The following is a 25,065-nucleotide window of genomic DNA, read 5'->3' on the forward strand; positions in this document are numbered from 1 at the left end:
CTTATAGTTCAGAATATGACTAGACCATTATGATTGACTGGGTTGGTATGTAGTAGATATATAGTAGTATATTTAATTTGAGGGTATATATTTGAAATTGATTGATGGTCAGGCTTCTCCAAGGAGCAATAACCAAGCACACACAACTATATTGATATCTCTTCATAAAATCTGATTACAGACAAAACAAAGGAAACCCGTAACTATCTTTTTATTCATTAATACGCCGGATATATTCCTCTCTTGGTTTCATTATAAGAGAGACTCCAAAACAAGAGCACCGGCACCGCCACCACCGTTGCAGATGCCAGCACATCCAAGCTTACCACCCTTGGCCTTGAGGACACCCAAAAGTGTGACAAGGATACGGGCACCACTGGCACCAAGAGGGTGGCCAATAGCAACAGCACCTCCGTGGATATTAACCTTGTCCTCTGGCAAGTTGAGCAATTTCATGTTGGCGAGGGCGACAACACTGAAAGCTTCGTTGATCTCGAAAGCGTCAATCTGGTCTAGAGTAACACCGGCCTTCTTGAGCGCCTTGGGGATGGCAAGAGCGGGGGATGTGGTGAATTTGCTGGGTTGTTGGGCGGCGTCGGCAAAGCCGAGGATCTTGGCAATGGGCTTGAGGTTGAGTTCTTTCAACTTGGCTTCGGAGACGAGGACGACGGCGGCGGCACCATCGTTGAGGGGGGAGGAGTTGGGAGCAGTGACGGTACCGGATCCGGGAATGAAAGCAGGCTTGATAGCGCGGAGCTTATCAGGGTTGAGCTATTTGAAAGTCAATACCTATAACATTTTGTTTTAAAGATCAGAATGGCTTACGTTCTTGGGTTCCTCGTCCTGAGAAACAGTGACACCAGGCTTGCCCCTAAAGCCGGGCAACTCAATAGGAACAATCTCAGCATTGAGCTCACCACTCTTCTGAGCAGCCTGAGCCTTCTGGTAAGAACGGATAGCATATTCGTCCTGTTGCTCACGGTTGAAGCCGTAGTCCTGGGCACACTCCTCGGCAGAAAGACCCATGAGTTCCTGCTTGTATGCATCGGTAAGACCGTCCTTCATGATTCCATCGACCAAGTTCTGGTGGCCGTATTTGGCACCGTTGCGTAGACTGGGAAGGTAGTGAGGTGTGTTAGACATGGACTCCATGCCACCGGCAACGACGATATCGGCACCGCCAGTCTGAATGTGCTGGACTCCGAGCATGACAGCCTTCAAACCGGAGGCGCAAACTTTGTTCACGGTTGTGCATACTGTGGAATCGAGAAGACCGGCACCGAGGGCGGCCTGTCTGGCGGGGTTCTGTCCAACACTATCAAGTTGTTAGTTTCTGTGAAGAAGGGATGAGTGAGTGGAATGTTTACTTGGCAGAGAGCACATTTCCGAAGAAGACTTCCTCGACATCATCGGCTTTCACACCTTCTGCCCTCTCGAGAGCTCCTTTGATAGCATGAGAACCGAGCTGGGTGGCAGACAACGAAGACAAAGAGCTGTAAGAGAGAGAAACATGACAAATTAGCACAAATTCTTGAACAGAAGCATCACCTAATATTCAAGAAAGCAATTGAGTACTTACCCAAGGAAGGACCCCACTGGGGTACGGGCAGAAGAGACGATGTAGACAGGAGGGAGAGACATGGCGGGGAATGTGATAAGCGCGGGGTGAAATTTATAGCAACGAAAGAAAGAAGCTTCAGGTCGAGGGATGCAATTAGAATTAATATAGGTAGAAGATAGAACAAGAGATCTTCTTTCTGAAGCTCAACTTTAAACAAAGAGTTTCTGAAAAGTGTGGAGTGTCGAGAGAGGGACAGTCGAATGGAAAGATGGATCTTTATATTCTTTATCGGAAGGAATTGACTGGATTGGCCTAAAGCATCGGCAGTTCCTGATACAGCTAGTGTGTACGGTCAATACGTAATGTTATTACGGGTCTCTGAAATCAAATTACCCTTACATTGAGGCAGATTTAGCAGAGAAAAGAACGTGATATACAAACTGAATACGGTATTTTTACGGGTGACTTGAAGCCAATTGGTCTATTGCGCGGAGGTCGGTGAACAAAGTAAATCGGGGATTGCGAGTGTTGGGGGATTTACTAGTGCGAAAAAGGGAGGGAAGTATGGAATATACAGTGTAGAATACAGTATCATATCACTAATCGCTCCAGAATGTCCCCAAGAGGTGACACCTCATTGATAGTGCTAGGCAACGCATTTTACGTGCCAATGTGTCAATTCCTTTTGGCCGAGAACGAAAAACACACTGTAGAATTGATCACATAACTACCGCATCTACATGCTATGTACGTAATTGTGTATCAATAAGACCACGATACACAAAAATACCCACCGCCTACCTAATCGGGCTTGTAGCTAAGATCTTTCGAATATATCAGTTGGAACGTTTTGCGCTCCTGATATGTAATAATCTCTGTGACGTGCAGAGTTGTCGAAGCTGGTCATTGCAACCCTGCTCAATTGTTATACGCCATGGATGACCTTTACGATGAGTATGTTTTTCACGTCGGCATGAAATAAATTTGTTTTTATTAATGTTACTAGCGAGTCAAAGCTAATTAAGTGTCTGCAGGTTCGGCAATTACATTGGTGAAGGTGGACTGTCGGAGGAATCAGAAGCCGGAGATGTCCCTGCAACCGGCTATGTCTACGAAGACCTGGAAGAAGAGGAGGAGGAGGAGGAGGTCGAGCGAGCCGACCAGTTGATGGAGGTCGATGGTAAGTTTTATGAAGAGGAAAGCTCACGACAGAAGAACTCACAAATTCCACAGAAGGTCCATCAAATGCGGTTATTTTGCACGAAGATAAACAATATTACCCCAGCGCTCAACAAGTATACGGAGCCGACGTCGAGACTTTGGTACAAGAAGAAGATGCGCAACCACTTACAGAACCGATCATCAACCCGGTAATACAGAAGAAATTCTCGTTACAGGAAGCTGATCTTCCTCCTGTGTTCTACTCGAGAGAGTTTATGGCGGATTTGCTCAATTATCCAGACCAGATCAGAAATATTGCGATTGCGGGTCATTTACACCATGGAAAGACGACGTTTATGGACATGTTGGTTACGCAAACACACGATATCAACGAGAGACTGGAGCAACGTACTGGTAGAAAGCGAGACGAACAGTTGCGGTACACTGATGTGCACTTTCTCGAACGCGAACGACAGCTGTCCATCAAATCGGCGCCTATGTCTCTTGTCTTACAAGGAACGAAGGGAAAGTCGTATCTTTTCAACATTCTAGATACGCCAGGTCATGTCAACTTTGTGGATGAGGTCGCAGCGTCTCTACGCTTAGCGGATGGTGTTGCACTAGTTGTGGATGTCGTTGAGGGTGTCCAGGCAAACACAGAGCAAATCATCAAATATGCCGTGTTGGAGGATATGCCAATGACCCTGGTGGTCAACAAGGTCGATCGATTAATTTTAGAGTTGAAGTTGCCGCCAAACGATGCATATTTCAAACTGAAACATGTCATTGAACAAGTCAACTCTATTATTGAGAATGTCATCCCGGGAATGGGAGAAAGCCGACGATTGAGCCCGGAAAAAGGAAATGTCGCTTTTGCGTGCGGCTTGATGAACTGGTGCTTTACCTTGGAGTCATTCGCTAAAATGTACGCTGAGCGTCATTCCAAACTCGACAGCGCAGAATTTGCAAAGCGATTGTGGGGAGACATTTTCTATAACCCTCGAAGCCGCAAATTCACGCGCAAGGGAGTTGAAGAAGGATCCAAGCGGTCATTTGTCAATTTTGTCCTTGAACCAGTCTACAAACTTTACTCGCATACGATAAGTGAAAGTCCAGAAGACCTGAAGGAGACTTTAGCGAGCTTGGACATATACCTCAAACCTTCTCAGCTCAAATTGGACGCAAAGGTGCTTTTGAATCTGGTCTGCGAGCAATTCTTTGGCCCAGCCACCGGCTTTGTCGACATGTGTGTGCAGCATATACCATCTGCTGTGGAGGGAGCATCGCGAAAGTTGAAACGATACTACACCGGACCTTTGGATACACAAATTGTGCAGTCGATGTTGAAATGCGATTCAGAAGGGCCTCTTGTCATTCATGTCACCAAATTGTATAATAGCTCCGATGCCTCGAAGTTCAATGCCTTTGGTAGAGTCATGAGTGGCGTTGCCCGTCCCGGACAGCCGGTTAGGGTACTCGGCGAAGGTTACTCTCTTGACGACGAGGAGGATATGGTCAATGCAACTATATCTGATACATGGATTGCCAATTCGCGGTATAACCTCCCGATCGACGGTGTCCCTGCCGGTAACTGGGTGCTACTCGGCGGTGTGGATAACTCGATCATGAAGACTGCCACACTTGTTGCGCCTAAATTCGAAAATGACGAAGATGCCTACATCTTCAAGCCAATCCGCCAGTTAACGGAATCTGTATTCAAGGTTGCCGTGGAGCCTATCAACCCATCAGAATTGCCCAAGATGTTGGATGGACTCCGTAAGATCAACAAGAGCTACCCTCTAGTATCCACCAAAGTGGAAGAATCTGGTGAGCATGTCATCCTAGGCACGGGAGAACTCTATATGGACTGTGTTCTCCATGATCTTCGCAGACTCTATGCAGAGATGGAATTGAAGGTATCCGACCCAGTGACCAGATTTTGCGAGACTGTGGTAGAAACTTCTGCGATTATGTGCTACTCTATCACACCGAACAAGAAGAATAAGGTGACCATGATTGCCGAGCCATTGGATGATGGTATTGCCGAAGACATTGAGAGTGGCCGTGTTCGTATCAAAGACCCCATTCGAAAAGTTGCCAAATTCTTTGAAGAGAAATATGAGTGGGATAAATTAGCAGCACGCAGTATCTGGGCGTTTGGTCCGGAAGAGAATGGGCCTAATATATTGCAAGATGATACGCTGCCGTCACAAGTGGACAAGAAGCTTCTTGGAACTGTTCGTGATTCCATCATTCAAGGCTTCAGCTGGGGAACGAGGGAGGGTCCTCTTTGTGAAGAACGTAAGTCTCTCATTTCACACTATTTTGATCTAAACATAAATTAATTTATATCCAGCTATTCGAAACACCAAGTTCAGACTTACGGACATCTCCCTCGCTGACCAAGCGATCTACCGTGGTGGAGGACAAATCATCCCTACCACCCGTCGCGCAATCTACTCATCCTTCCTCATGGCATCCCCCCGATTAATGGAACCCGTATATGCATGCGAAATGCTCGGTCCCGCTGACGCCGTCGCTTCTGTATACACAGTTCTATCACGACGACGAGGTCACGTCCTCTCCGACGGACCCGTAGCAGGCACACCCCTCTACTCCGTCCGAGGTCTCATACCCGTCATCGACTCCTTTGGCTTCGAGACTGATCTCCGTATCCACACCCAAGGACAGGCAACAGTCAGTCTGGTCTTTGACAAATGGAGTGTTGTACCCGGTGACCCTCTCGACCGCGAAGTCAAGCTTCGACCATTGGAAATGGCAAGTGCGCAGGCTATTGCAAGAGATTTCGTGCTCAAGACGAGAAGACGTAAAGGGTTGGCGGAGGATGTGACGGTCAGCAAATTTTTGGAGTCTGAGTTGTGGCGAGGACTTAAGGATAGTGGTGTGCTCGAGGGGTAGTTCCTCTCCGTGTCAAAAAGCATGATATCAAATTAATGTATGATTAGTGTTAGTTGGCGTACAGGTCGGATGTGGTCAATCAATGCATTTACATCGCAGTCATCAATCTATAGGCATAATTACAAATACAGTTGGTTCCCTTATCAACACTTTCCCAAGAAGGCCAGGATGGAAGTAATCAAGCACAAGTCTCCAACATCTTCCCAATCACCCCCATAAGCGTCCCATTCTCCAACGCCGCCGCAACCCTCTCCTTATCCGCAAGCTGCTTATTCACTTCCTCCGCCGTACTATGCGTACCTTCCTTGATTCGCACATCAACCCTAAATCTGGGGGGTAGGGATTGTTCGAGCCGCACTCGAACACCGAGTCCGATCACAGTTGCTAAACTGCAGTGTGTGATTGTGGGTGTGATGAGGACCGTGACGGTGCGGAGGGGCGAGGATGGGTTTGCTGGTAGTGAAGGTGAGATGGAGATATCAGGTAAAGAGACGACGGCGAGGGAGCCGAGGGATATAGGGTGTTCAGGGTCGGAGATTGTTGAGACGAGGTCTGTATTGATGAATCAGTATGGCGTATATACGACTACCAAAAAGGTCGGGGCGGTGACATACCATATATCTCCTGCTCATCAATCGGCTCCTCGTAGATATTCTCATCATTATCATTATCATCACTCTCGGATTCACTGCTACTATACGACGAACGAAGAGCGAATGGGTCCGTCAATTCGGGGAGCGCGAGGTCTTTGTAGAACACCGTCCCCTCATAATATTCCTGTCCCGCCACCAGTGCATTTTTGGCCGTGGATGATTTTCTCTGGCGAGTTGGTAGATCGGTCGTGTTGAGGATTGTGGGGTTTGCATTTTGCATTTCCGCCATTTTTGTCCGATTCTCTATATAGGTTCGATTATGTTGATATTCTTGATGGTGGTGGCGTTGAAGATGATATGGAGGAGTTGCGTAGTGGGAGTGATTAGTTAGTACCGTGATCGGCGCGATAGTTAAGATTTTTTGGTCGATTTGTTACGGTACTGTAATATTGCCGTGTTCGATTCTGTCTGGTTCCCCGCCATTTGGTATCGGCGTGTATCAGTTTGCATGGACTATTTTACATGGGAGAGAGAGCCTTCATGATCTACAGTACCTATACTATGCACATGTATGAGCAATAGCATTGTTTTAATCCTCCGAACATGGTACCGTTAGTACGCAGTATCTCTGATCGACGAGGACTTGTAAATATGTATGCATTTGTTACTTCTGTACATTGTAGAAGTAATCGATTATTCTCACACCGCATGTTCAATCATATTTAGGCTAGGTACAAATGTGACGAGCACGTCAAAGTCTCGCTAAGAAAGCTAAACATCTAGCCTTATGATTAGCATTGCATAACCATGCTCAGGTACCGTGAGTCCACGACATGATGGCGGTGCCTCCTCCCTCACACAAGTTCCAACGCTCTAGGTGGGCAAAGAACTCCGTGTGCGGTCCTGAAATCAAATAAACCACCCATTTGACTTTTGCGGTAGTTACAGATGAGGTTCCGTGACTATCCACGTACCTGACGGAGTGAGAACAGAGTGAGAACTTAGAACTGAGAACACGTCTGAGCCCAGCCCAGGCAGCCTGTTGGTTGGGTGGAGAACTGCGACAATCATTAATATGGACTCTGGAGCAATCCCAGCACGACGATTGGATCCTCAGCGGACTATTTGACACAGGAGGGTCGTCCTAACTCAATGCGTCGCATACTTAATATAAGTCGAGGGTTAACAACCTAACTATAATAACCAACTAATGGGCTGTGCTGTGTGTGTTCGTGGTCGGTAGATGTAGCATCCGTCTTCTCTCCTTCCTGATCAGTGATCTCCCATTCCCCCCCACCTGTGACCCGGCTTGCATCAGACCAGCCAGCGACCTCTTTGACGACCTCTTCACCATCCAGTGTGCCTCGCTATCACCAGAACGATGGATTTTACTGCATCATAACCTTCAATTATCTCATCGGAAGCTTTGAGTATTCTGGTTTAATATCTCAATTGCATATACGTATATATATCCATATATATATATACCACCCACCACTGTCGACCCATCGAATCCGATCCAAGCTGTCGCAATTCGCCTTCGCTACTCTACAAGCGCCCACGCTACCCCATTTCGCACTCCATCAAATCCCTCCCATCCCCCGCATATGCGTATGCTCTGATGGCCGGCATATTTCGAATCTATCGGCCTTGTATATTTGCGTGATTTATTCGCTTTCTGTCAATTGCGTCGTGTCGTTTTCATCGCCGCCTCGCACAGCAACGCGCCATTTTGTGTTTGAAACCGGGTTGCTGCGGGCAGGATAGAGGGATTGCCACAACCACCTCCCACATTACTCAGCGGCGGCGCGGTGCTCTCTCCTATTCTCCATTTGAGTGAAGATACTATTAAAGGGGAGTTTTTTTTTTGCGCTCTACTTCATTTATTCCCTATCACCAATATCGAAGTCTTCGACCTCACGATAGATACGATTCGACGATTCTCTCTGTTCGTTCAACCCCACTCGTTTCGCGCATGATATTTTTGACGACTGCCACGATTGAATATAAGAAAAGCACTGTTATTATCGAAGCTGGGAACAACAGGAGGCGCCATTAATTGCTATTTCCCCCGCCGTACATGCGAAACTAATGCCTTGATTACACGGTACTCCGAACCTCCACGACACACAATCATACCCCGAAAATCCTCAACTCCGTTGAATAGAGTTCAAGTCGAGATCCCGAGGTTTGATCGTGCAACTCAGGCCAGATATTTGAACTCTTGATTTTCTACAATTCCCCCACTGTTCAATGATAATATATGATACGATATGCAACAATATACCTTTACTCCTCCAACAGGTCCCCCGCGGGAGGGACAGAAAAGTGAGATCAACATCCATCATGTTGCTGGCATCGATAAACTAATCCATCGTCTAGATTATGTCTTTGTTGATGAGCATAACAGACACAAAAGGCTCAAAGGTATGGACAAAATGATTGCGACTATGCTTTCGGACTCTAACAACATTATTCAGTGATGCGCGCCTGTAATGGATGCCGAAAAAGAAAGATCAAATGCGACGCTGCCACAACAAACACATGGCCCTGCACAGCATGCCTTAGACTGAAATTAGTTTGCGTGCCTCCAACAATAGGCCAGGATGGCGAACAGGTTGGTGCGGCGCAAGGTGTCGAGGCAGAGCAAGCGGGATACCCAGACGCTACGAATCAGCAGCAGACTATACAGCAGCATGAGTTGATGCAGTCCAATTACGCCCCCGATGATCCTTCACTCGCAAGCAACATACCGCCATATGGGATGTATTCGTCCTATATCCCGCAGAATCATGGCATGTATGCACCAGCACAGACACCTGAAATCGCTGTCACTCAACATCCTTACTCAAATCAATATTATCAAATGCCACCGCCTCAACCGATTCCGAGTGCAGATAGCGGCGTATTTGTCGAACCAGAGCATTCAACTGCTGAAGACCTTAGTGAAGCACTTGGTGAGCTTAGAATTGAAGAGTCTGGAATTGGTAGGTTCAAATGCTTTTTAGCAACCAAGTAATAGTGGGCTATTGCTGACACCAACTAGCACCTTATATTCGGCAACAACGAAAAGGGTTGACAGAGCCTGGAGCTCCTGTCCAAGATGAGGACGAAATTCTTCCTCCACTTAGTACGGGCGCTGGATCAACTATCAGAATCCCACCGGAATTAATGCCCCCTAACGAAGAGGTCATGGAATACTTCAAGATCTTCTTTCAAGATATTCACCCATATGTGCCTGTCATCCACCGTTCACATCTGTATAACCAGTGGCGTAATGACCGCGCCTCGATTTCCCCGTTATTGTTGGAGGCATTGTTTGCTTGCGCTGGCAGAATGTCCGATGACCCTGCTCAGGGTGCTCAGTGGCTGGCGCTTGCCACTCGTAAGTTATTTAGAACTACTTTACTTGTGACAGCCGACTAATGCCGAACAGGACACGAGTCGAGTTTCATGGACGTCCCGCGTCTAAGTACTATCCAAGCACTGCTCTTGTTGCTGAAAGCACGAGAGTCAAATCCCAAGAAGGGATATTACTACCGTTCCTGGCAGACAATCAAGACTGCTATCTCCATGTCCAAGGATCTGGAGCTCCATGAACACTATGCCACCCATCAAGAAGGAATATCATGCGGCCTTGATCCTGTAGAGTGTCTAATTCAGACAAGAGTTTGGCAGACGCTGTTGGTTGTTGAAGTGATGGTCGGAGGGCCTCAAGGTGTGTATCTTTATTTCCGCTCACAGTTGTGAAGATACTAACTCTGTGGTCAGGACGCCCAGACTACGAAGTAGACCCGGAGACGGTTGATATGCGGCCGCAACTCGACACTGTGGATGTCGATCAATTTGAAACTGATCGTTCACGGCAGTTTTCCTATTTTGTGAAAAACGCATACCACATTCGTATCTACACGGAACTATATCACAAAATGAAGAAGCAGAAGGACTGGGCCTCCAATCCTCGATTCACTCAGAACAACCCAGTTTTCAGCGACTGGTATCGAGGCCTGCCACAGGATCTTCAGGTTACATACCCTGAAGACGGATCTCCGCCATGGCTTCCGTCGCACTTTGTCGGAAATATGCACACACATTATCATTTGGCTATTATGATGGTCCATCGTCCACAATTGCTGGCATCCAAGTTCTCTGCAACTGATGGCAATTGGAGGACGCATATGCAATTATGCTATTCTTCTGCAAAATGTCTTTGTCGACTACAAGAAGCGATCATTTCTCGCTTCACACTACAGGGCCTCCGTTTCATGCAACGGGGAATTAACTTCACCGTTTATGCCATCCTGACTTGCACAATGTTGCATCTAGTGAGTTTTGTCTGCCGGAAAAGGGTAAATAGGTGACTAACAACGTCGTAGGTGGCAATAACATCTCCAGACCCCGAGTTTTATACAGATGCGCGCGATTACTTTACTCGGCATATGCGTATATTGGAACAATGTTCCACGACATGGCCACTTCCTGAAATTAAGGCTCAAATAGACGCCTTGAGGCTGGCCTTTTCTGCTGATACCAACCAGCCATTCGAACTCAAAGCATCTTTCCCATATGGCAGTCCATCCGAACAATACAACTCCAGCCCTCCTCCAGTGGTTGACTCACAGTACAACCAATATGGCCAGCCGAGTCCTCACCGATTAGGATACAATTCCCATTCTGCTACACCACCTGCAGGCGTCGATGATTCGAAATCCGATACGTCCCAGCCGACCGGCATGAATATGCTTCAAAGCCATTTAGCCAATCCACAACTGGGTGTCCCGCTTGTAGACGAGAACAGCTGGGACCCCACTCGAATTTTTACGTAAGGATTCACACTCCCGTAACATTTAGGTCAAGTTTGCTAACGACGGAGCAGTTCTTGGAACATGGCATTCCCTGTTGATACAGCGAGCCTACCATCAAACTCCCCTCAGATGCCATTCTCAGGCCAAGGCCCAGCAATGACTGCAGATGGTGTCCAGGTCCAATACCCGATGCAGTACACGCCGCCTGGAGGCAAAGTCATGTCCATGGACGCTATGCAAGCCATGGGTCAGACGACGTACGAGCCTCAGCCTGTCATGACGGCCAGAGATTGGCAACAAAGCGTTGCGAGTGTCTATGATCCGCATGGCATCAAACGCAGATGGAATAATTCTGTTGACATGACAAATTACAATGCCAAGCGATCAAGATAGATTGGATCCTATGGGATTATACGGCGCAGGTTTCGCCTACATGACGATCGATATCTCGACACGAGGTACGAACATTCGTTCCTCGACTGGTTGTTTGGGCTTTATACCCAAAGTGTTTTGGATATGATCTTGTTTGTACATTAAATCTCTTTTCAAATGTTTGTCCTTCTGCGCATCTTTGACATGTGTGTATGTATTGAGTTGCAGCTGATACCCATGAATGTATTTACACGGTGTGTGGCGTGGGAGCGGGTGCATTGGATGATACCAACTAAGTAATTGATAAGTTGGTTGTCGTATTCATTGTGTTTTGACTGTATATCGTAGGGCGATTATATCGATAATCATAGCTGGCAAATAGATGGATGTTCGGCGATGTATGATGATAGCGCCTATTCACGATTCGCGTAGCCGTTCGTCCGTCTTCATACACGCGCCGCAAGCAGATCTTGAAATTTGGCAAACAGCCAATCTTATATAAGAGTTGTATACGTGAGATGAAGAATCAAGCCCTCCTCCCAACCCCAATCCTCTCATCTCTTGATCTCACAATCCTCGCCTTATCGCCCGGTAAAGGCTTCAACTCATCATTGGGGTCGTATTTCTTGCCCGAGGTATTGAGCGTAGATTCGGATCGAGCGTCTCCCTCGCCTCCTCCCTCAGCGTTGAGTTTGTTGGCTGCTTCTTGTTCCAGTTTTTGGAGTCGTTCTTCTTCGAACGCGATTAGGTCTTCCGGGGTGATTGTTATAGCTGTTGGTTTGCGGCGGAGCATTTTTCCTTTCGTCCAAGAAATAACAAACCTATCGATATTGTGGTCTATTCGTGTAAATATGATAATTTATGGCAGGTAGATGGGTTATGTGAAAGAAGGGAATGAGATGATGTTTTGTTTATCTGGTAATGTTCGGAGCGGATCACATGACCAAATTTCCGTACCATAGAACTTTAGGTACAATTAATTATCCGTCACAACTTCTCTGTTCCTGAGTTCTGTAACCTCCTCTCAATTGAGTTCCACACATCACAATGGAACGAATGGTTCGCTCACATACTCTACGGACAGTCTACTGTTCGTCATTACATGCTCAGAAAGTGAGCAATGCCAGTATCCGCTTGACACGGGCATTCTCATCTGTGGCCTCGAACCAAAATGAAGCCGACTCGAAGCCATCACTAGTGAAGAAGATACCCATAGCTTCTCGCCCACGAGTCATCGATGCACGATCACTCGGCGCCGGCCGTGTTGCTTCTAACCAGGCAAACATCATCCGAGCACCTCAATTACGACTCAAGCGTGGCACATCCTTCCGCGGCCGACCAGGTGCAGGAACAAGAGGTAGAGCAGCAGCAACAGGAGGAAAAACATCTGCCAAATCCCGCACAGGCAAAGCAACAGCATCCAAACGCCCACGCCGTAAGCGTGACGACGACGACGACAGCGAAGAAGCAGGCCGCGGAAACGATCTAGATGCCGTGTATAAAGAAGTGCAAAATGCCTCTAAGCCCAAAACTGTGCGGTACACACCCGTGACCTACGATGCGGCTGCTCTCAAAGATACATGGCCCTCCTTGCCCACGGGGAAAGCGGGATCAACGGGCACTGTTGTGGAACGATTGAACCTGATGAGTCGCCGATTTGGACATGGCTATGTCTCACCGCAGGAACTGGCCAAGAGACTCTTTGAAGGCGAACGGGTATTCTTCAGCAGCGAGGAAGAAAAGAAAACCGTCATGGCAGAAGTCACTCGCCTAGCACAGGACCGCGCCGACAAATTGACTCAACGCAAAGGTGATTTAATCGAACCCGAAGATTCGAGTTTTGCGTCTATCAAGGACGAGGATAGGAAAGCTCTTGTGGGCCAGATTGTGCGCGGCAAGTACGAGGGCTGGCAGAAGGGAAATGTGCGTCATCCAGTGCTGGATGAGGTGCAGAGACAGCTTTATAATAATGAGACTTATCGGATGACGGGGAAACAGGCGGAGTTTATGGGCAAGTTTCAGGCATTGCTTGCTTCGGCGCAGCGTGCTAAACGGGCAACGTCTTGATTATTTGATCTTCTGACATGAAAATGTAGTATACAATGTTTTCGTTTCTTTTTGTATAATGTACAATAGATTTACAAAGATTTTTCTTTCAACCCCTCAAAGTATTAAGCTTGCTCCATCCCCTTCCTCGCAGATTCAAACGTATCCTTGACATCCTTCTGCGCCTTCTCAACCAACTTCTCCATCTGATCATGCGCTTTCCGAATATCATCCGGTCTCGCCTCTTTACGTTTCTGCATGTCCTGTAATTTCTTGTGGATTGCTGCGCGCGCACTTCGAACCGCGCTCGCGGCTTTGTCCATTGCTCCCTTTGCTGCTTTTACAGCTTGGTCGCGGGATTCCTTGGTTGGTGGTGGGATTGGTACGTTGAGTTGTAATGGGTTGTGGGCGTCGGGTTGAGGGGTGAGAGAGAGGCTGGAGGAAATTATGGCTGAGTTTACGGGTTTGATGAGCTGTAAATCCTTCAGTTAGTCTAACTGCTTCTTCGAAAAGTGCAATTGATTTGGACCAGGGTACTTACGTCCTCTTCACCAATGATAATAGCAACAGCCCGTCCACCCTTGGGCACTACCTGCGCAACTTCGCTCAATCGCACAGTTTCATTGCTCCCCTTGACGATATGCACGCGCAATTGCTCAATGACTTCAGGGTTGAGTCGGCCACCGCCGCCTGATCGTAGTTTTTGCAAGTCTTCTTTGAATCGTGTCAGAGCATCTGAAATTCCAGTTTGTAGTTGCGAAAAATCAAAAGGGTCTGCTGCTCCTCCTCCTCCTCCACCACCTCCTGTGGTAGCAGGCGAAGACTCAGCATCGTCGTTGCGTTTGCTTTTGTCTTTTTTCTTGCTAAGGACAGCGGAGGTTGTGAAGGTGTGTCGTTGTAGTTGGGTGAGTGTTTTTTGGATGCGAGGTGTTATTGAGGAGGATGTTTGATGTTGAGAGATAGTTTTGTTAATTGCGATGCTGTATCGGGGTCTGTTGATTGTGGAAATCGGACGGATTAGACATTTTGAAGTCTTTGTTGCTGTTGAAATGTATCTTCTTGTTGCGAGCGACATTTTTGCGATTGACTGGACGGAAATTTCAATTCGAAACAAGTACAGCCTGACAGTTTTCGAGGGAGCTTCTATTTCGCTATATCCAACTCAAATTGAGCTGCTATGTATCTGCAACTTCGTCCAATGTTGAATGTAAGTGGCAAGTGTAGTAACGTAACTGAAGTTGAAGCTTGTGACATCGTCGAAGATGTCTTCCGCCGATTACGGTATCAATACACAATTATTTACAAAGGCGTAAACTATTCCAACTTCCATCTTTGTTTACTTTCAACTTCATACATGTAACATTTTGACATTTCAATTCTCGATCACTTAATCTTGGAAGAAGTCCTGTTTACAGTACTTGCATCCATCTGCATTAACAGACAAGAAAACACATCATGACCTCCAAGCAAACCTCAATCCCAGAAGCCAAAGGCGGCCTTGGTGACTTATCTCTACAGCCTGAAGATCTCCAAAAATGTAGTTGGGATCAGCTCCTAGAAATGTTCTCCAGCGCATTAAAGGAGCACGAACAGCTTGACAGAGATCTTCAGCACCAGACGATGGAATTACTCAAGGTATGTAACTGTTAATCTTCCGGCAATGTGCATTGACTGACGGGTTTTCTGGATCTAGGTTTTTGAGATATGGACACAGGTAACTGTTTCTCGTGATGAGGACAGGTCGTATAAGAGGTAAGTGTATCTCTAACATTTTATGTTGAGGCTAGACTGTATCTGACTGTCAGCAGATTCCAGACACGAATGCAACATGTCCAGAATTCTGAGCGGGAGCTAGAAGAGAAAAAGGAACACTGTAAGCCAAATACCTTCTCTCTGAATACTATATTCGACAAAGCATGTTCAATTATTTCTAGATGCAAATGTTGTCAAAGCATTTGAAAGCGCGTTGGCGCTGCTTAAATAGCTGGTTGTAGCTTGCTTGTGTGGGGTAGCTGTCAACTCCATCTGCCTCGCTCAACAACTTCAACCCGACAACTTCATCGAATAGTCAGTCGTTCGACATGGCTGACGTCCCTCATAATGAGGATAAGCGCCTACTAGAACGGCTTAATTCCCTCAAGCCGTCTACAGTCCAACTTGATCGTCAAAGGTGCGCCATCATTTGAACATGTCACTACATCAAAGTCAGATTACTGATTGATGAGATATAAAGAAATGTGGTTTTAAACACTCCATCATCACTAGACCCATTTGAAGGACTTGAAAATTCTGGTTCTTTATTTCCTGCAGCGCCATCTAGGTCGAAACTAGATGGGTTGTCGACAGGGTCGTTGTTTGCGGAGGATGATATCATATCGCCTGAATCGTTGATGGGTGGAGATGCGATTGAGGATTTACTTGCGAGTCTGAGTAATAACAATACTCGAATATCAGAAACTGCGGCAACGCAGATTGGAGACAAAACAGGAAATGACGAGAGTCAGACACGAGAACTTCTCAGTGATGCGTATGGATTCATTCAGCAGGCTTCTGGCACGGAGCCCGATCCAAGCATCAACTCACCATCTCATGTGAATTTCAAAAAGGGGAAAGAAGACGATATACCCGACTTTCTGAAGGACATCGACAGCAGCAATGAAGAAGACGACGAATCCGACGAAGAAAAAGAAGAAGCCGAAGCCGCAAAATATGTGGAAAATCTCTTGAAAGAGATTGCAGAGAACCCTCCTCCTGCATCACCGATAGAAGACAGCAGCACCCCTTCTCCCAAAGAAAACGTTGATGGCGATGAAGATGATCTATCATCACGCCTAGCCGCACTCTCCCTCCCATCAGCACCAAACACCCAACCTGGTAATCGACCTAAACGAAATGACGATGAAACCCCAAGTTGCTGTTGCATATGCTATGATACTGCCAAGTTGAAATGCATGGATTGCGAAGGGGATCAATTGTTTTGTGTCCGGTGTTGGTGGGAGATGCATCTGGATGATGAAGGGGACTCGGGGCATAAGGCTGTGAAATTCGAGGACGGCTCGTAGTTATTCTGTTATATTACTGTCTTATTAATGAGAAAGTATACATCATTTACACGCCCCGTAAACCCAATAAATACACCGGAAAATCCAAAATCTAGAAGGTCATATACATCATACATAAAGCTAAGCAGAGTCTACCTGCCATCGGATATCCTGCCACGTCGCATTAAACCGTCGACCTGTACTAGCCAACAAACCTTCCTCTTCGGCCTCTTCAGCATCCTCGTCGATCTGACGCTCGTCGAGTTTCGGCGTACGGAATAGTGTGGTTACGAGGATGATTAGATATAAGCCTGTTTCAACATCATTATTAGCATCTTCATTGAAACAGGAAGGGAAGCAAAGTCTTACCTAGAAAAGCGAACTGGGCCCAGAAAATGATTACACCAAAGTACGGGAAGTTTAATGTAACCCTGTTGAAGAATGTGCTGACTACACTCGGCGTGCAGACTTCCTTTGCAGCTGGGTTGTCGGCTAGTTCTGTGCATGGCTTGATGAGATCCTCGTCCTTCTCATCAGAACAGTCGGGCTGTGCGCCTGGGGGGTAGGTCGGTTTATCGCAGAATGTTTGTGGACCAAAAGTTGCGTATTGAGGGGCAACGATCATTGACATGGAATAGTTGAGTGCAAGAGTTATCAATGTCAGCATTACGGTTGCTATTAACAAAGCCTGCGGTGAAGTATGTCCCTTGCGGATTCGGAAAATTCTGATCCAGAGGAACCGGATGCCAACTGTCGCGATGCCGACGACAGAACTGCTGAAAAACAACAAGACGACCAATGCGAACAGAACGTAGTCTACCGGAAAGACTTGTGCAGAGCGTACAAAGATCCAGTTGATAGGATTGAAGACATTGATATGTCCCAGGATGTATCCACAATTATGCTTGCAGACCGAGTTTTTGGCCTTGTCTACTGCAGTGAGGAGCATAGATACCCAAACAAGGATCGCGACGAGAAGCAGCAAAATTCCGCCCAGAAGCTTGAATGGTCGAAATACCGCCTCGGTTTTGAACCATGCCCGGATCAACCAGCTGCGTCCTTCGCCCTGTGCTTGCTCAATCAAACGTTGCCTCCTGATAAGTGTTCTTTCTTCTCGCACCAAGCCATCTAGTTCCCTGCGGTCTTTCGATGATAATTGGTCTGGATCTCCTCCGCAGCGGGCATTCAATTGACGCTGACGTTCGCGGTTGCTATCGAGTTGCGATGCAGTGTTTGCTTTGAGTGTCGGATTGGAAATCGAAGGCGCAGTTTTGATAAGTGTGATGGGTAGGAAAGCGAAGCCAACTGAAGTATAAACGACGTAAAGAATAGTTCCTAGCGTGAGGAGTATACCCAATGCGAAGGTAAGTGCTCTCTCGCCATCTGTCCCAATTTAGCACAATATATTTGGCAAGCTCCTTCGAAAGGCTGGACTCACGGTTTTCGGTCAATAGTTTCTTGAAGAAATCCAAATCCTTGTCCTCCGATATGCCTTTGATAGGAATAAAGAATCCGGCAAGGAATAGAAAAACAGCAAGAACGACGAAAGCAATCGTATACTTGAAAGCTCCCCAAAATCGTTTCCCAGCTGTCTGTTCTCCCTCCTGAACAGCAATTTCATCATATTCCTCATACCAAAAGTAGGTGAATGGCACAACCAATAAACATAGCACAGCGTCTAACGAGTAGAGCAGATAATACACCACCCTCAGCGAAAACACTATTTTATCCACCTCATCTTGCGAAGCCCAGTCTTTTCGGCGGCCGAGCTTGGACGACGTGGTTGATGATACGAGAGCGACATCAACGGGTTGTAATAGTACTGTCGCGAGGAGGGCAGTGATTGTGATTATTGAGACTATTGTCACGAACGGCGATCGATCCCGAGGCGTCTGATAGATGTATATGAAGATGGAGGCGACGGCGAGCAGGATCGCAACAACGATCGCATAGACAATCCATATTAGTGAAGATTGTATGCCGGCCATGATTTCATGTCGGCTGTCAATAGCCGCCTGAAATACTATAATATTAAGTCGTAAGTCATCAAACCAGCTGAACCGAAGGAATGTTAATGTTGCAAATGTGAAACTTCCAAGTTATGATTCAGAATTCAGTTGGGCGATGATGTAATTTATGCCTTGCTTGTAAGGCAACATGAACCTCTTCTCCAGGGTTAGGGTTATATACTCACTAAGTTGCAAGAAACTCGATAAGAAACTGAGATATCCACTTGAACGGGGATAGACCGCATGGATATACAAAGAAATGATTCAATCATGTTCAAAGCTATGTCTACATCTATCTGAGTCAAAATTACGTAGGAATGGAATGTCAATACACGTACGGCTTCTTGCGCCGAAGCTACTTACCGCTCGCCGTATTAGCTCCGTACAGAAAACCATAACAAAGATCGTTGTTTTATTGGACGATCATTTTCGACATCCACCGTCCTCATCGAAAGCAGAAGCATTGAGCTAGCCTTTGCTTGAATAAATGATAACACAACTAGACCGATATACACAAGATAGCTGGATTGCTGTCTAGGAATTAATTTTGACCTTCATTGCCGGATTTCGAGATTCAGTTCTTTCGGATACATTGAATCGCATCATGTCTGGCGTATGAACGTCAAATTAAAGCTTTGAACCAGTTTCAAACACCCTGAGAATGCAATGTTATACTGAAGTGCTGCCTCCTTCGGGAGTCACGCATGCTGTTTCTGCTGCATTTACTTCGGCCACGGCAAAAAACCTCATTGTGGTCAAGACATCTCTCCTCCAGATCTACACTCTGGTCGCCGAGACATCCACTACTTTAATACTAGAAAATGACCAACAGGCGGATGATGATGTCAAAAATGAAGCTACAAAATTGCATTTGCACGCGGAATATGACCTTTACGGAACAGTGACTGATATATCTCCCGTCAAAATCCTCAAATCAAGGAGCGGGGGAGATGCTCTCCTCTTGTCGTTCAGAAATGCGAAACTCAGTCTGATTGAGTGGAACCCCGAGACACAAGGTATTTCAACCATGTCAATTCACTATTACGAAAAAGAAGATATCACGCTCAGCCCTTGGGTACCTGATCTCAGTCAATGTGATAGCCATCTCACCGTGGATCCGAGTAGTCGGTGTGCTCTACTCAATTTCGGAGTGCGGAATATCGCCATTTTGCCTTTCCATCAAGCTGGCGATGACTTGGTCATGGATGAATATGACCCTGATCTGGACATGGATGACTTGACTGATCAGGAGGAGAACAAGAAGCCTTCCCATACAGACAGCAAGAAGGCGGAGGGTGATTTGATCCATCAGACTCCGTATGCCGCTTCATTCGTACTGCCATTGACTGCTCTGGATCCGACTCTAATCCATCCTATTGGGCTGACATTTTTGCATGAGTATCGAGAGCCCACATTTGGCATTCTCTATTCGCCCATCGCCACCTCAGCAGCTTTACTGGAAGAACGGAAAGATGTCGTGGTGTATTCCGTGTTTACGCTAGACTTGGAACAGCGTGCTTCCACGCCTCTGTTGTCTATAGCAAAATTACCAAGTGATCTACTACACATCATGGCTCTCCCCGCTCCTGTCGGTGGCACCTTACTCATCGGATCCAACGAGATGATACACATTGACCAGTCGGGCAAGGCTAGTGCAGTGGCAGTTAATGAATTTGCAAAGCAAGTCTCAGCATTCCCCATGGTAGATCAATCTGATTTGGAGCTTCGACTAGAAGGCTCAGTCGTCGAGGTTATCAACAATGAGAGCGGCGATATACTTCTCACTCTATCGACGGGCGAGCTAGTTCTGGTTCATTTCAAGATAGATGGACGATCGGTGTCGGGGTTCGTTGTATTCCCGATACCTGCCGTTTCGGGAGGTGACGTTGTCAGCGCTGTTGCTTCATGTGCCGTCGCTCTCGGCTCTGGGAAGGTGTTCATTGGCAGTGAGGATGCCGAGTCGGTTCTTCTTGATTGTTATTTACCATCAGCGGTATCGAAGAAAAGCAGAGATTATGATAGAGATCATTTTGATGAAGAAATGAACAACGAAGAGGATGACGACATGTACGAAGACGATTTATATTCATCAGCGCCGAAGGAAGCTGTCAATAAAACCGTGTCGAATGGCAGAATCTCGGATAATTACACATTCAAAGTCATTGATAGATTGCTCAGTTTAGGACCTTTGCGTGCTGTCGCTGTGGGAAAACCCGCTAGCAGAGACTCTAACGCAGAGGACGCCCAGCAAAGCGTGGACGACTTGGAGCTTGCTGCAGCTTACGGTTCTGGCAGAGGTGGAGGAGTTGCTTTACTACAACGCACACTTCATCTGGATGATGTTTTTACCCTAGGCGCCGAATCTGCCGACTCTGTATGGAACATAACTACGAGCAACACAAAATCCGGGCATAACGATTCTGGCGAAGAAAACCAGTCTTATGTTATTCTTACCAAGGCGAACTCACCGGAAAATGAGGAAACACTCGTTTATGCAGTCAATGAACGCAACCTAGAACCATTTAATGCTCCGGATGTTAACCCGAATGGCGACCCTACCATTGATATCGATGTTCTTGCTGGAAATAGCCGTGTTGTGCAGGTGCTGACAGGTGAAGTGAGGATATACGATACAAGTAAGTGTACCACAACCCAATATTCGATATGTATTAACATTCTTCTATTGATAGATCTCGGTATGGCTCAAATTTATCCCGTCTGGGACGAGGATGAGGGCGATGAGCGATTCGCCGTCAGTGCTAGTTTCGCAGACCACTATCTGCTGATTATCAGAGACGACTCGTCTATTCTTCTCCTTCACTCGGATGAAAGCGGTGATCTAGATGAGTTAACTAAACCCGAGACTGTATCTTCACAACCCTGGCTCTGCGGATGTCTATACACGGATAGACATAATGTTTTTGGGCAGGGCAATACGACAGAGACTACGTACATGTTCTTACTTAATTCAGAGTGCAAATTATTTGTAAGTGCGGCCAAGCTATATTGGCATGGGTTGCTGATTTCTTCTAGATGTTCAGTCTACCCACTGTGGAACTTGTTTCTGTGACAGAAGGAGTTGATTATGTATCGTCCATTCTTTCATCAGACCCACCAACCAGGCGTCTCAACTCTCGCGAGACTATCGCAGAGCTTCTGATTGCAGACTTGGGCGAACTGCCAACGGTGTCTCCTTATTTGATCGTATGTGACCCCTCATAGATTATACGTATTTCGTCTAATATTGGTAGATACGGACCGCTACCGATGATCTTATCATCTACAAGCCATTCTGGGAGAATAGCAATGCAGAAAAAAGTGGTGGGAGCCTGAAATATATAAAAGAGACAAATCATTTCCTACCAAAGGTATCATTGGAAGCAGCGTCATCTGCCTCACAGCAAAGAACGCCAGGACTCCGTCGTCTGTCTGACCTAGGTGGTTATGCCGCAGTTGTGATGTCCGGAGCATCTCCAAACTTGATAGTCAGGACATCAAAGAGCCTGCCTCATGTGTATAGTATTCAAAGTGACTTCATCCGCGGCATCAGTGGCTTTAACGGTGCTGGATGCAAGAAGGGTCTTGTATATGTTGACAATGAGGTATTTCCCACTTTTTTTCTTGTGAGCTTGAGTTACTGACGAGTTCTAGCGTCTTGTCCGAACTTGTCAATTATACAATAACGCACAACTCGACTTTTCATGGCCAATTCGCAGGATACCTCTGAATGAACAAGTTGATCATCTGGCATATTCCACGGCATCGGGGACATATGTTGTTGGTACAACTCATGAGCAGGACTTCAAATTGCCTGACGACGACGAATTACATCCTGAGTGGGCAACTGAGGGTTAGTTAATTTGTTGCAACCCGCTGCGTCTATGCTCCGTATTTGACAATCTAGCAGAGATATCCCTACTACCCAAAGTCGCGTATGGCTCTATCAAGCTGATCAATCCAAAAACCTGGAAAGTAATCGACAGGTAAGCTAGCCAATTCCTTGACTAGAGATGGGAAATCCTGACTTTGGCAAGCTATACATTTAGCCCCGCAGAACGCATCACCGCCGTCGAAAACATCAACCTCGAAATATCCGAAAAGACCGGCAAGCGAAAAGACATGATTGTCGTAGGTACCACATATGCCAAGGGTGAAGACATTGCAGCCAGAGGAAACGTATATGTCTTCGATGTGATCGACGTCGTTCCTGACCCGGATGAACCTGGAACGAATCTCAAGCTCAAACTCATTGGTGAGGAATCCATTAGAGGTGCTGTGACCGCAGTTTCCGGCATAGGCGGTCAAGGATTCATGATTGTTGCGCAAGGGCAGAAATGTATGGTGCGAGGGTTAAAGGATGATGGGAGCTTGTTGCCCGTGGCGTTTATTGATGTACAATGCTACGTCAGCGTCATCAAGGAGTTGAAGGGTACCGGAATGTGTCTTATTGGGGATGCATTTAAGGGGTTGTGGTTTACTGGATACTCGGTATGCCTCCACCACTATCCCAATGGAAGAGACTGATCTAACCGATTTCTGGGAATACAGGAGGAACCTTACAAAATGACGCTCTTTGGCAAAGACCTGGATGAACTGGAAGTGGTGACTGCTGATTTCCTGCCTGATGGCAAGAAACTTTATATCCTCGTTGCAGACGGTGACTGCAACCTATATGTTCTTCAGTATGATCCGGAGGGTACGAAAACACTCCTAACCTACCACTATCTCCATACTAACCATACCGAACAGACCCCAAATCATCAAATGGCGACCGCCTTCTCAACCGCTGCAAATTCCACATGGGCCACTTCGCATCCACCCTCACCCTCCTCCCCCGCACCGCCGTCTCCTCTGAACTTGCAGTCATGTCCTCAGACTCAATGGACATAGACTCCTACACCCCCCTATACCAAGCGCTCATAACAACCCAGTCTGGATCAATGGCCCTCATTACATCTTTATCTGAAGAATCCTACCGACGATTAACGGCTCTGCAGTCTCAGTTAAGCAATACCCTTGAACACCCCTGTGGACTTAACCCGCGCGCCTATCGGTCTGTGGAGAGTGATGGCGTAGTGGGCAGGGGCATGATTGACGGGAAGTTGTTGATGAGATGGTTGGATTTGAGTCGGTCACGGAAGCTTGAAATCGCGGGCAGGGTGGGTGCGGACGAGTGGGAGATTAGGGCTGATTTGGAGGCTGTGTCGGGGGTGGGACTTGGGTACTTGTAGTTTTTACTTTGTGATGCTAGGGAGTAGGTAGAAATTTAGTCTTAAAGAGAAGGATACGCATTGTCCTCCGAGGATCTGGTAGAAAAATAAGAGAGTCCACCTGGTAATAATCATACAACAACATAAAACTACACATAACCATCCAAATTCATCTAATAGAAAGAAGAAATCAAGATTTCGCATTAGCAGCCAACTGCTTAGCCTCCTTCTCCAACCCTCTAATCTCTTCTATACCCATCAACCAACAGCATCAGCAATCTCCTGGTCACATACTAGCAAAAAACATGGAATACTGACCATTCTTCAACAACTTCTTTTCACTCGTCTCAAGCTTCATCCATACATAGTAAATAACTTGATATGTGAAAATGGCGCCAAGAAATACTTTGAGAAAGGGTGCGCCGAAGGGGCGGTATGCTGACATCTGCTCTATAATCAGCTTTTGTTATAATAATGGGGTTTAGTTGAGTGACCGACGCCTTCTTTGAATGTGGTGTTTTCTGGCTTCTCTCGTGGTCGTGGTGGTTGTTGTTGAGATCGTCGTATTGCTGATGTGAATCCTCGACGTGTGCATTGTGATAACGTTGATGAGAGTGATGAACCGGCTTGACGGCGCGGAATACTAATTCGGAGCATATTCCTTAAGAACATGGTTGTATAATTAAATTTCTCTTCTTGCCTGGCTTTATAGAAGTTAAAGAGCGCAAGTACGGGTTGATTAGATGAAGAAGAAACACGTGATCACTCACGGCACTTGATGAAATTGGGTTGGGATAGACGCGGTCGAGGTGGTTCGGTCTCAGGTGGGGAAGAACCCAACAGCTTAAAATCTGATAGCCGCCATGTCTTTAATTTTCTATTTGTTTTGCAATGCTCGTGCGGGGTTTGTTGCTTTGATGCCTTCTTTCTTCCTCTCCATGGATGCGATCTGGCCAGGCCAGGAGCGTACAATAGCCGTCATATTTACGGAGATTTAAGATTCGTTATTGAATATCTCCTTGATTTTATAATTGCAACCTGCCCGACAATACATGGCAGCCGAGACGAATGCTTCGAGGGCGATGCTATTGTGGCATCAAGGACAGCAACCTGGCAGCCACATTTGCCAGGCACCGCGATGTTATGCTGCGCTAGTCCCTATCAGGCTTAGTTATGGCGGTGCACAGCGCGGCTGTTGTGCCAAGACTCTCGAAAACTAGTGATAAATGTGGCTGGTGCACGCGATGTGGCCCGTGTCCTCCCCCCAGCCGCCATTCATTCTAATCAACTCTCCTCATTGCTATTGTCCTCGCTGCGTGTGGATTGACCCTCGATTCTTTCGCTTCGT

General features: G+C 46.7%; 12 protein-coding genes across 12 annotated transcripts; 6 read left to right on the top strand and 6 right to left on the bottom strand.

Moving 5' to 3' along the window:
- Positions 1-252: 252 nt before the first annotated feature.
- EYB26_007653 (uncharacterized protein) lies at positions 253-1,641 on the bottom strand (the record flags this gene model as incomplete). Its single annotated transcript, XM_054266916.1, has 4 exons — positions 253-771; positions 826-1,315; positions 1,368-1,493; positions 1,580-1,641. The coding sequence occupies 4 exons, from the start codon at positions 1,639-1,641 to the stop codon at positions 253-255; spliced, it is 1,197 nt and encodes a 398-aa protein (XP_054122891.1).
- An 854-nt stretch (positions 1,642-2,495) lies between these two features.
- Positions 2,496-5,641, top strand: EYB26_007654 (uncharacterized protein; the record flags this gene model as incomplete). Its single annotated transcript, XM_054266917.1, has 4 exons — positions 2,496-2,515; positions 2,596-2,741; positions 2,795-5,023; positions 5,079-5,641. 4 exons carry the CDS (start codon positions 2,496-2,498, stop codon positions 5,639-5,641), a joined length of 2,958 nt encoding a protein of 985 aa, XP_054122892.1.
- Positions 5,642-5,819: 178 nt separating this feature from the next.
- On the bottom strand, positions 5,820-6,523 carry EYB26_007655 (uncharacterized protein; the record flags this gene model as incomplete). Its single annotated transcript, XM_054266918.1, has 2 exons — positions 5,820-6,193; positions 6,256-6,523. The coding sequence occupies 2 exons, from the start codon at positions 6,521-6,523 to the stop codon at positions 5,820-5,822; spliced, it is 642 nt and encodes a 213-aa protein (XP_054122893.1).
- Positions 6,524-8,507: 1,984 nt separating this feature from the next.
- On the top strand, positions 8,508-11,432 carry EYB26_007656 (uncharacterized protein; the record flags this gene model as incomplete). Its single annotated transcript, XM_054266919.1, has 8 exons — positions 8,508-8,562; positions 8,617-8,661; positions 8,715-9,221; positions 9,281-9,619; positions 9,671-9,952; positions 10,006-10,559; positions 10,611-11,056; positions 11,111-11,432. 8 exons carry the CDS (start codon positions 8,508-8,510, stop codon positions 11,430-11,432), a joined length of 2,550 nt encoding a protein of 849 aa, XP_054122894.1.
- A 505-nt stretch (positions 11,433-11,937) lies between these two features.
- EYB26_007657 (uncharacterized protein) lies at positions 11,938-12,204 on the bottom strand (the record flags this gene model as incomplete). The annotated part of the gene is made up of 1 exon (XM_054266920.1): positions 11,938-12,204. The coding sequence occupies one exon, from the start codon at positions 12,202-12,204 to the stop codon at positions 11,938-11,940; it is 267 nt and encodes an 88-aa protein (XP_054122895.1).
- A 254-nt stretch (positions 12,205-12,458) lies between these two features.
- Positions 12,459-13,478, top strand: EYB26_007658 (uncharacterized protein; the record flags this gene model as incomplete). Its single annotated transcript, XM_054266921.1, has 1 exon — positions 12,459-13,478. One exon carries the CDS (start codon positions 12,459-12,461, stop codon positions 13,476-13,478), a length of 1,020 nt encoding a protein of 339 aa, XP_054122896.1.
- Positions 13,479-13,582: 104 nt separating this feature from the next.
- Positions 13,583-14,532, bottom strand: EYB26_007659 (uncharacterized protein; the record flags this gene model as incomplete). The annotated part of the gene is made up of 2 exons (XM_054266922.1): positions 13,583-13,930; positions 13,999-14,532. The coding sequence occupies 2 exons, from the start codon at positions 14,530-14,532 to the stop codon at positions 13,583-13,585; spliced, it is 882 nt and encodes a 293-aa protein (XP_054122897.1).
- A 380-nt stretch (positions 14,533-14,912) lies between these two features.
- On the top strand, positions 14,913-15,441 carry EYB26_007660 (uncharacterized protein; the record flags this gene model as incomplete). Its single annotated transcript, XM_054266923.1, has 4 exons — positions 14,913-15,092; positions 15,151-15,209; positions 15,266-15,330; positions 15,392-15,441. 4 exons carry the CDS (start codon positions 14,913-14,915, stop codon positions 15,439-15,441), a joined length of 354 nt encoding a protein of 117 aa, XP_054122898.1.
- A 97-nt stretch (positions 15,442-15,538) lies between these two features.
- Positions 15,539-16,519, top strand: EYB26_007661 (uncharacterized protein; the record flags this gene model as incomplete). The annotated part of the gene is made up of 2 exons (XM_054266924.1): positions 15,539-15,627; positions 15,691-16,519. The coding sequence occupies 2 exons, from the start codon at positions 15,539-15,541 to the stop codon at positions 16,517-16,519; spliced, it is 918 nt and encodes a 305-aa protein (XP_054122899.1).
- Positions 16,520-16,639: 120 nt separating this feature from the next.
- EYB26_007662 (uncharacterized protein) lies at positions 16,640-18,486 on the bottom strand (the record flags this gene model as incomplete). The annotated part of the gene is made up of 3 exons (XM_054266925.1): positions 16,640-16,809; positions 16,868-17,881; positions 17,937-18,486. The coding sequence occupies 3 exons, from the start codon at positions 18,484-18,486 to the stop codon at positions 16,640-16,642; spliced, it is 1,734 nt and encodes a 577-aa protein (XP_054122900.1).
- A 682-nt stretch (positions 18,487-19,168) lies between these two features.
- On the top strand, positions 19,169-23,738 carry EYB26_007663 (uncharacterized protein; the record flags this gene model as incomplete). The annotated part of the gene is made up of 9 exons (XM_054266926.1): positions 19,169-21,143; positions 21,198-21,493; positions 21,541-21,711; positions 21,759-22,109; positions 22,159-22,357; positions 22,415-22,490; positions 22,542-22,995; positions 23,056-23,203; positions 23,257-23,738. 9 exons carry the CDS (start codon positions 19,169-19,171, stop codon positions 23,736-23,738), a joined length of 4,152 nt encoding a protein of 1,383 aa, XP_054122901.1.
- Positions 23,739-23,907: 169 nt separating this feature from the next.
- EYB26_007664 (uncharacterized protein) lies at positions 23,908-24,374 on the bottom strand (the record flags this gene model as incomplete). The annotated part of the gene is made up of 3 exons (XM_054266927.1): positions 23,908-23,966; positions 24,036-24,162; positions 24,216-24,374. 3 exons carry the CDS (start codon positions 24,372-24,374, stop codon positions 23,908-23,910), a joined length of 345 nt encoding a protein of 114 aa, XP_054122902.1.
- Positions 24,375-25,065: the final 691 nt, after the last annotated feature.

The sequence above is a fragment of the Talaromyces marneffei genome, chromosome 6 (genome assembly GCF_009556855.1).
Source record: "Talaromyces marneffei chromosome 6, complete sequence".
Classification (NCBI taxonomy): domain Eukaryota; kingdom Fungi; phylum Ascomycota; class Eurotiomycetes; order Eurotiales; family Trichocomaceae; genus Talaromyces; species Talaromyces marneffei.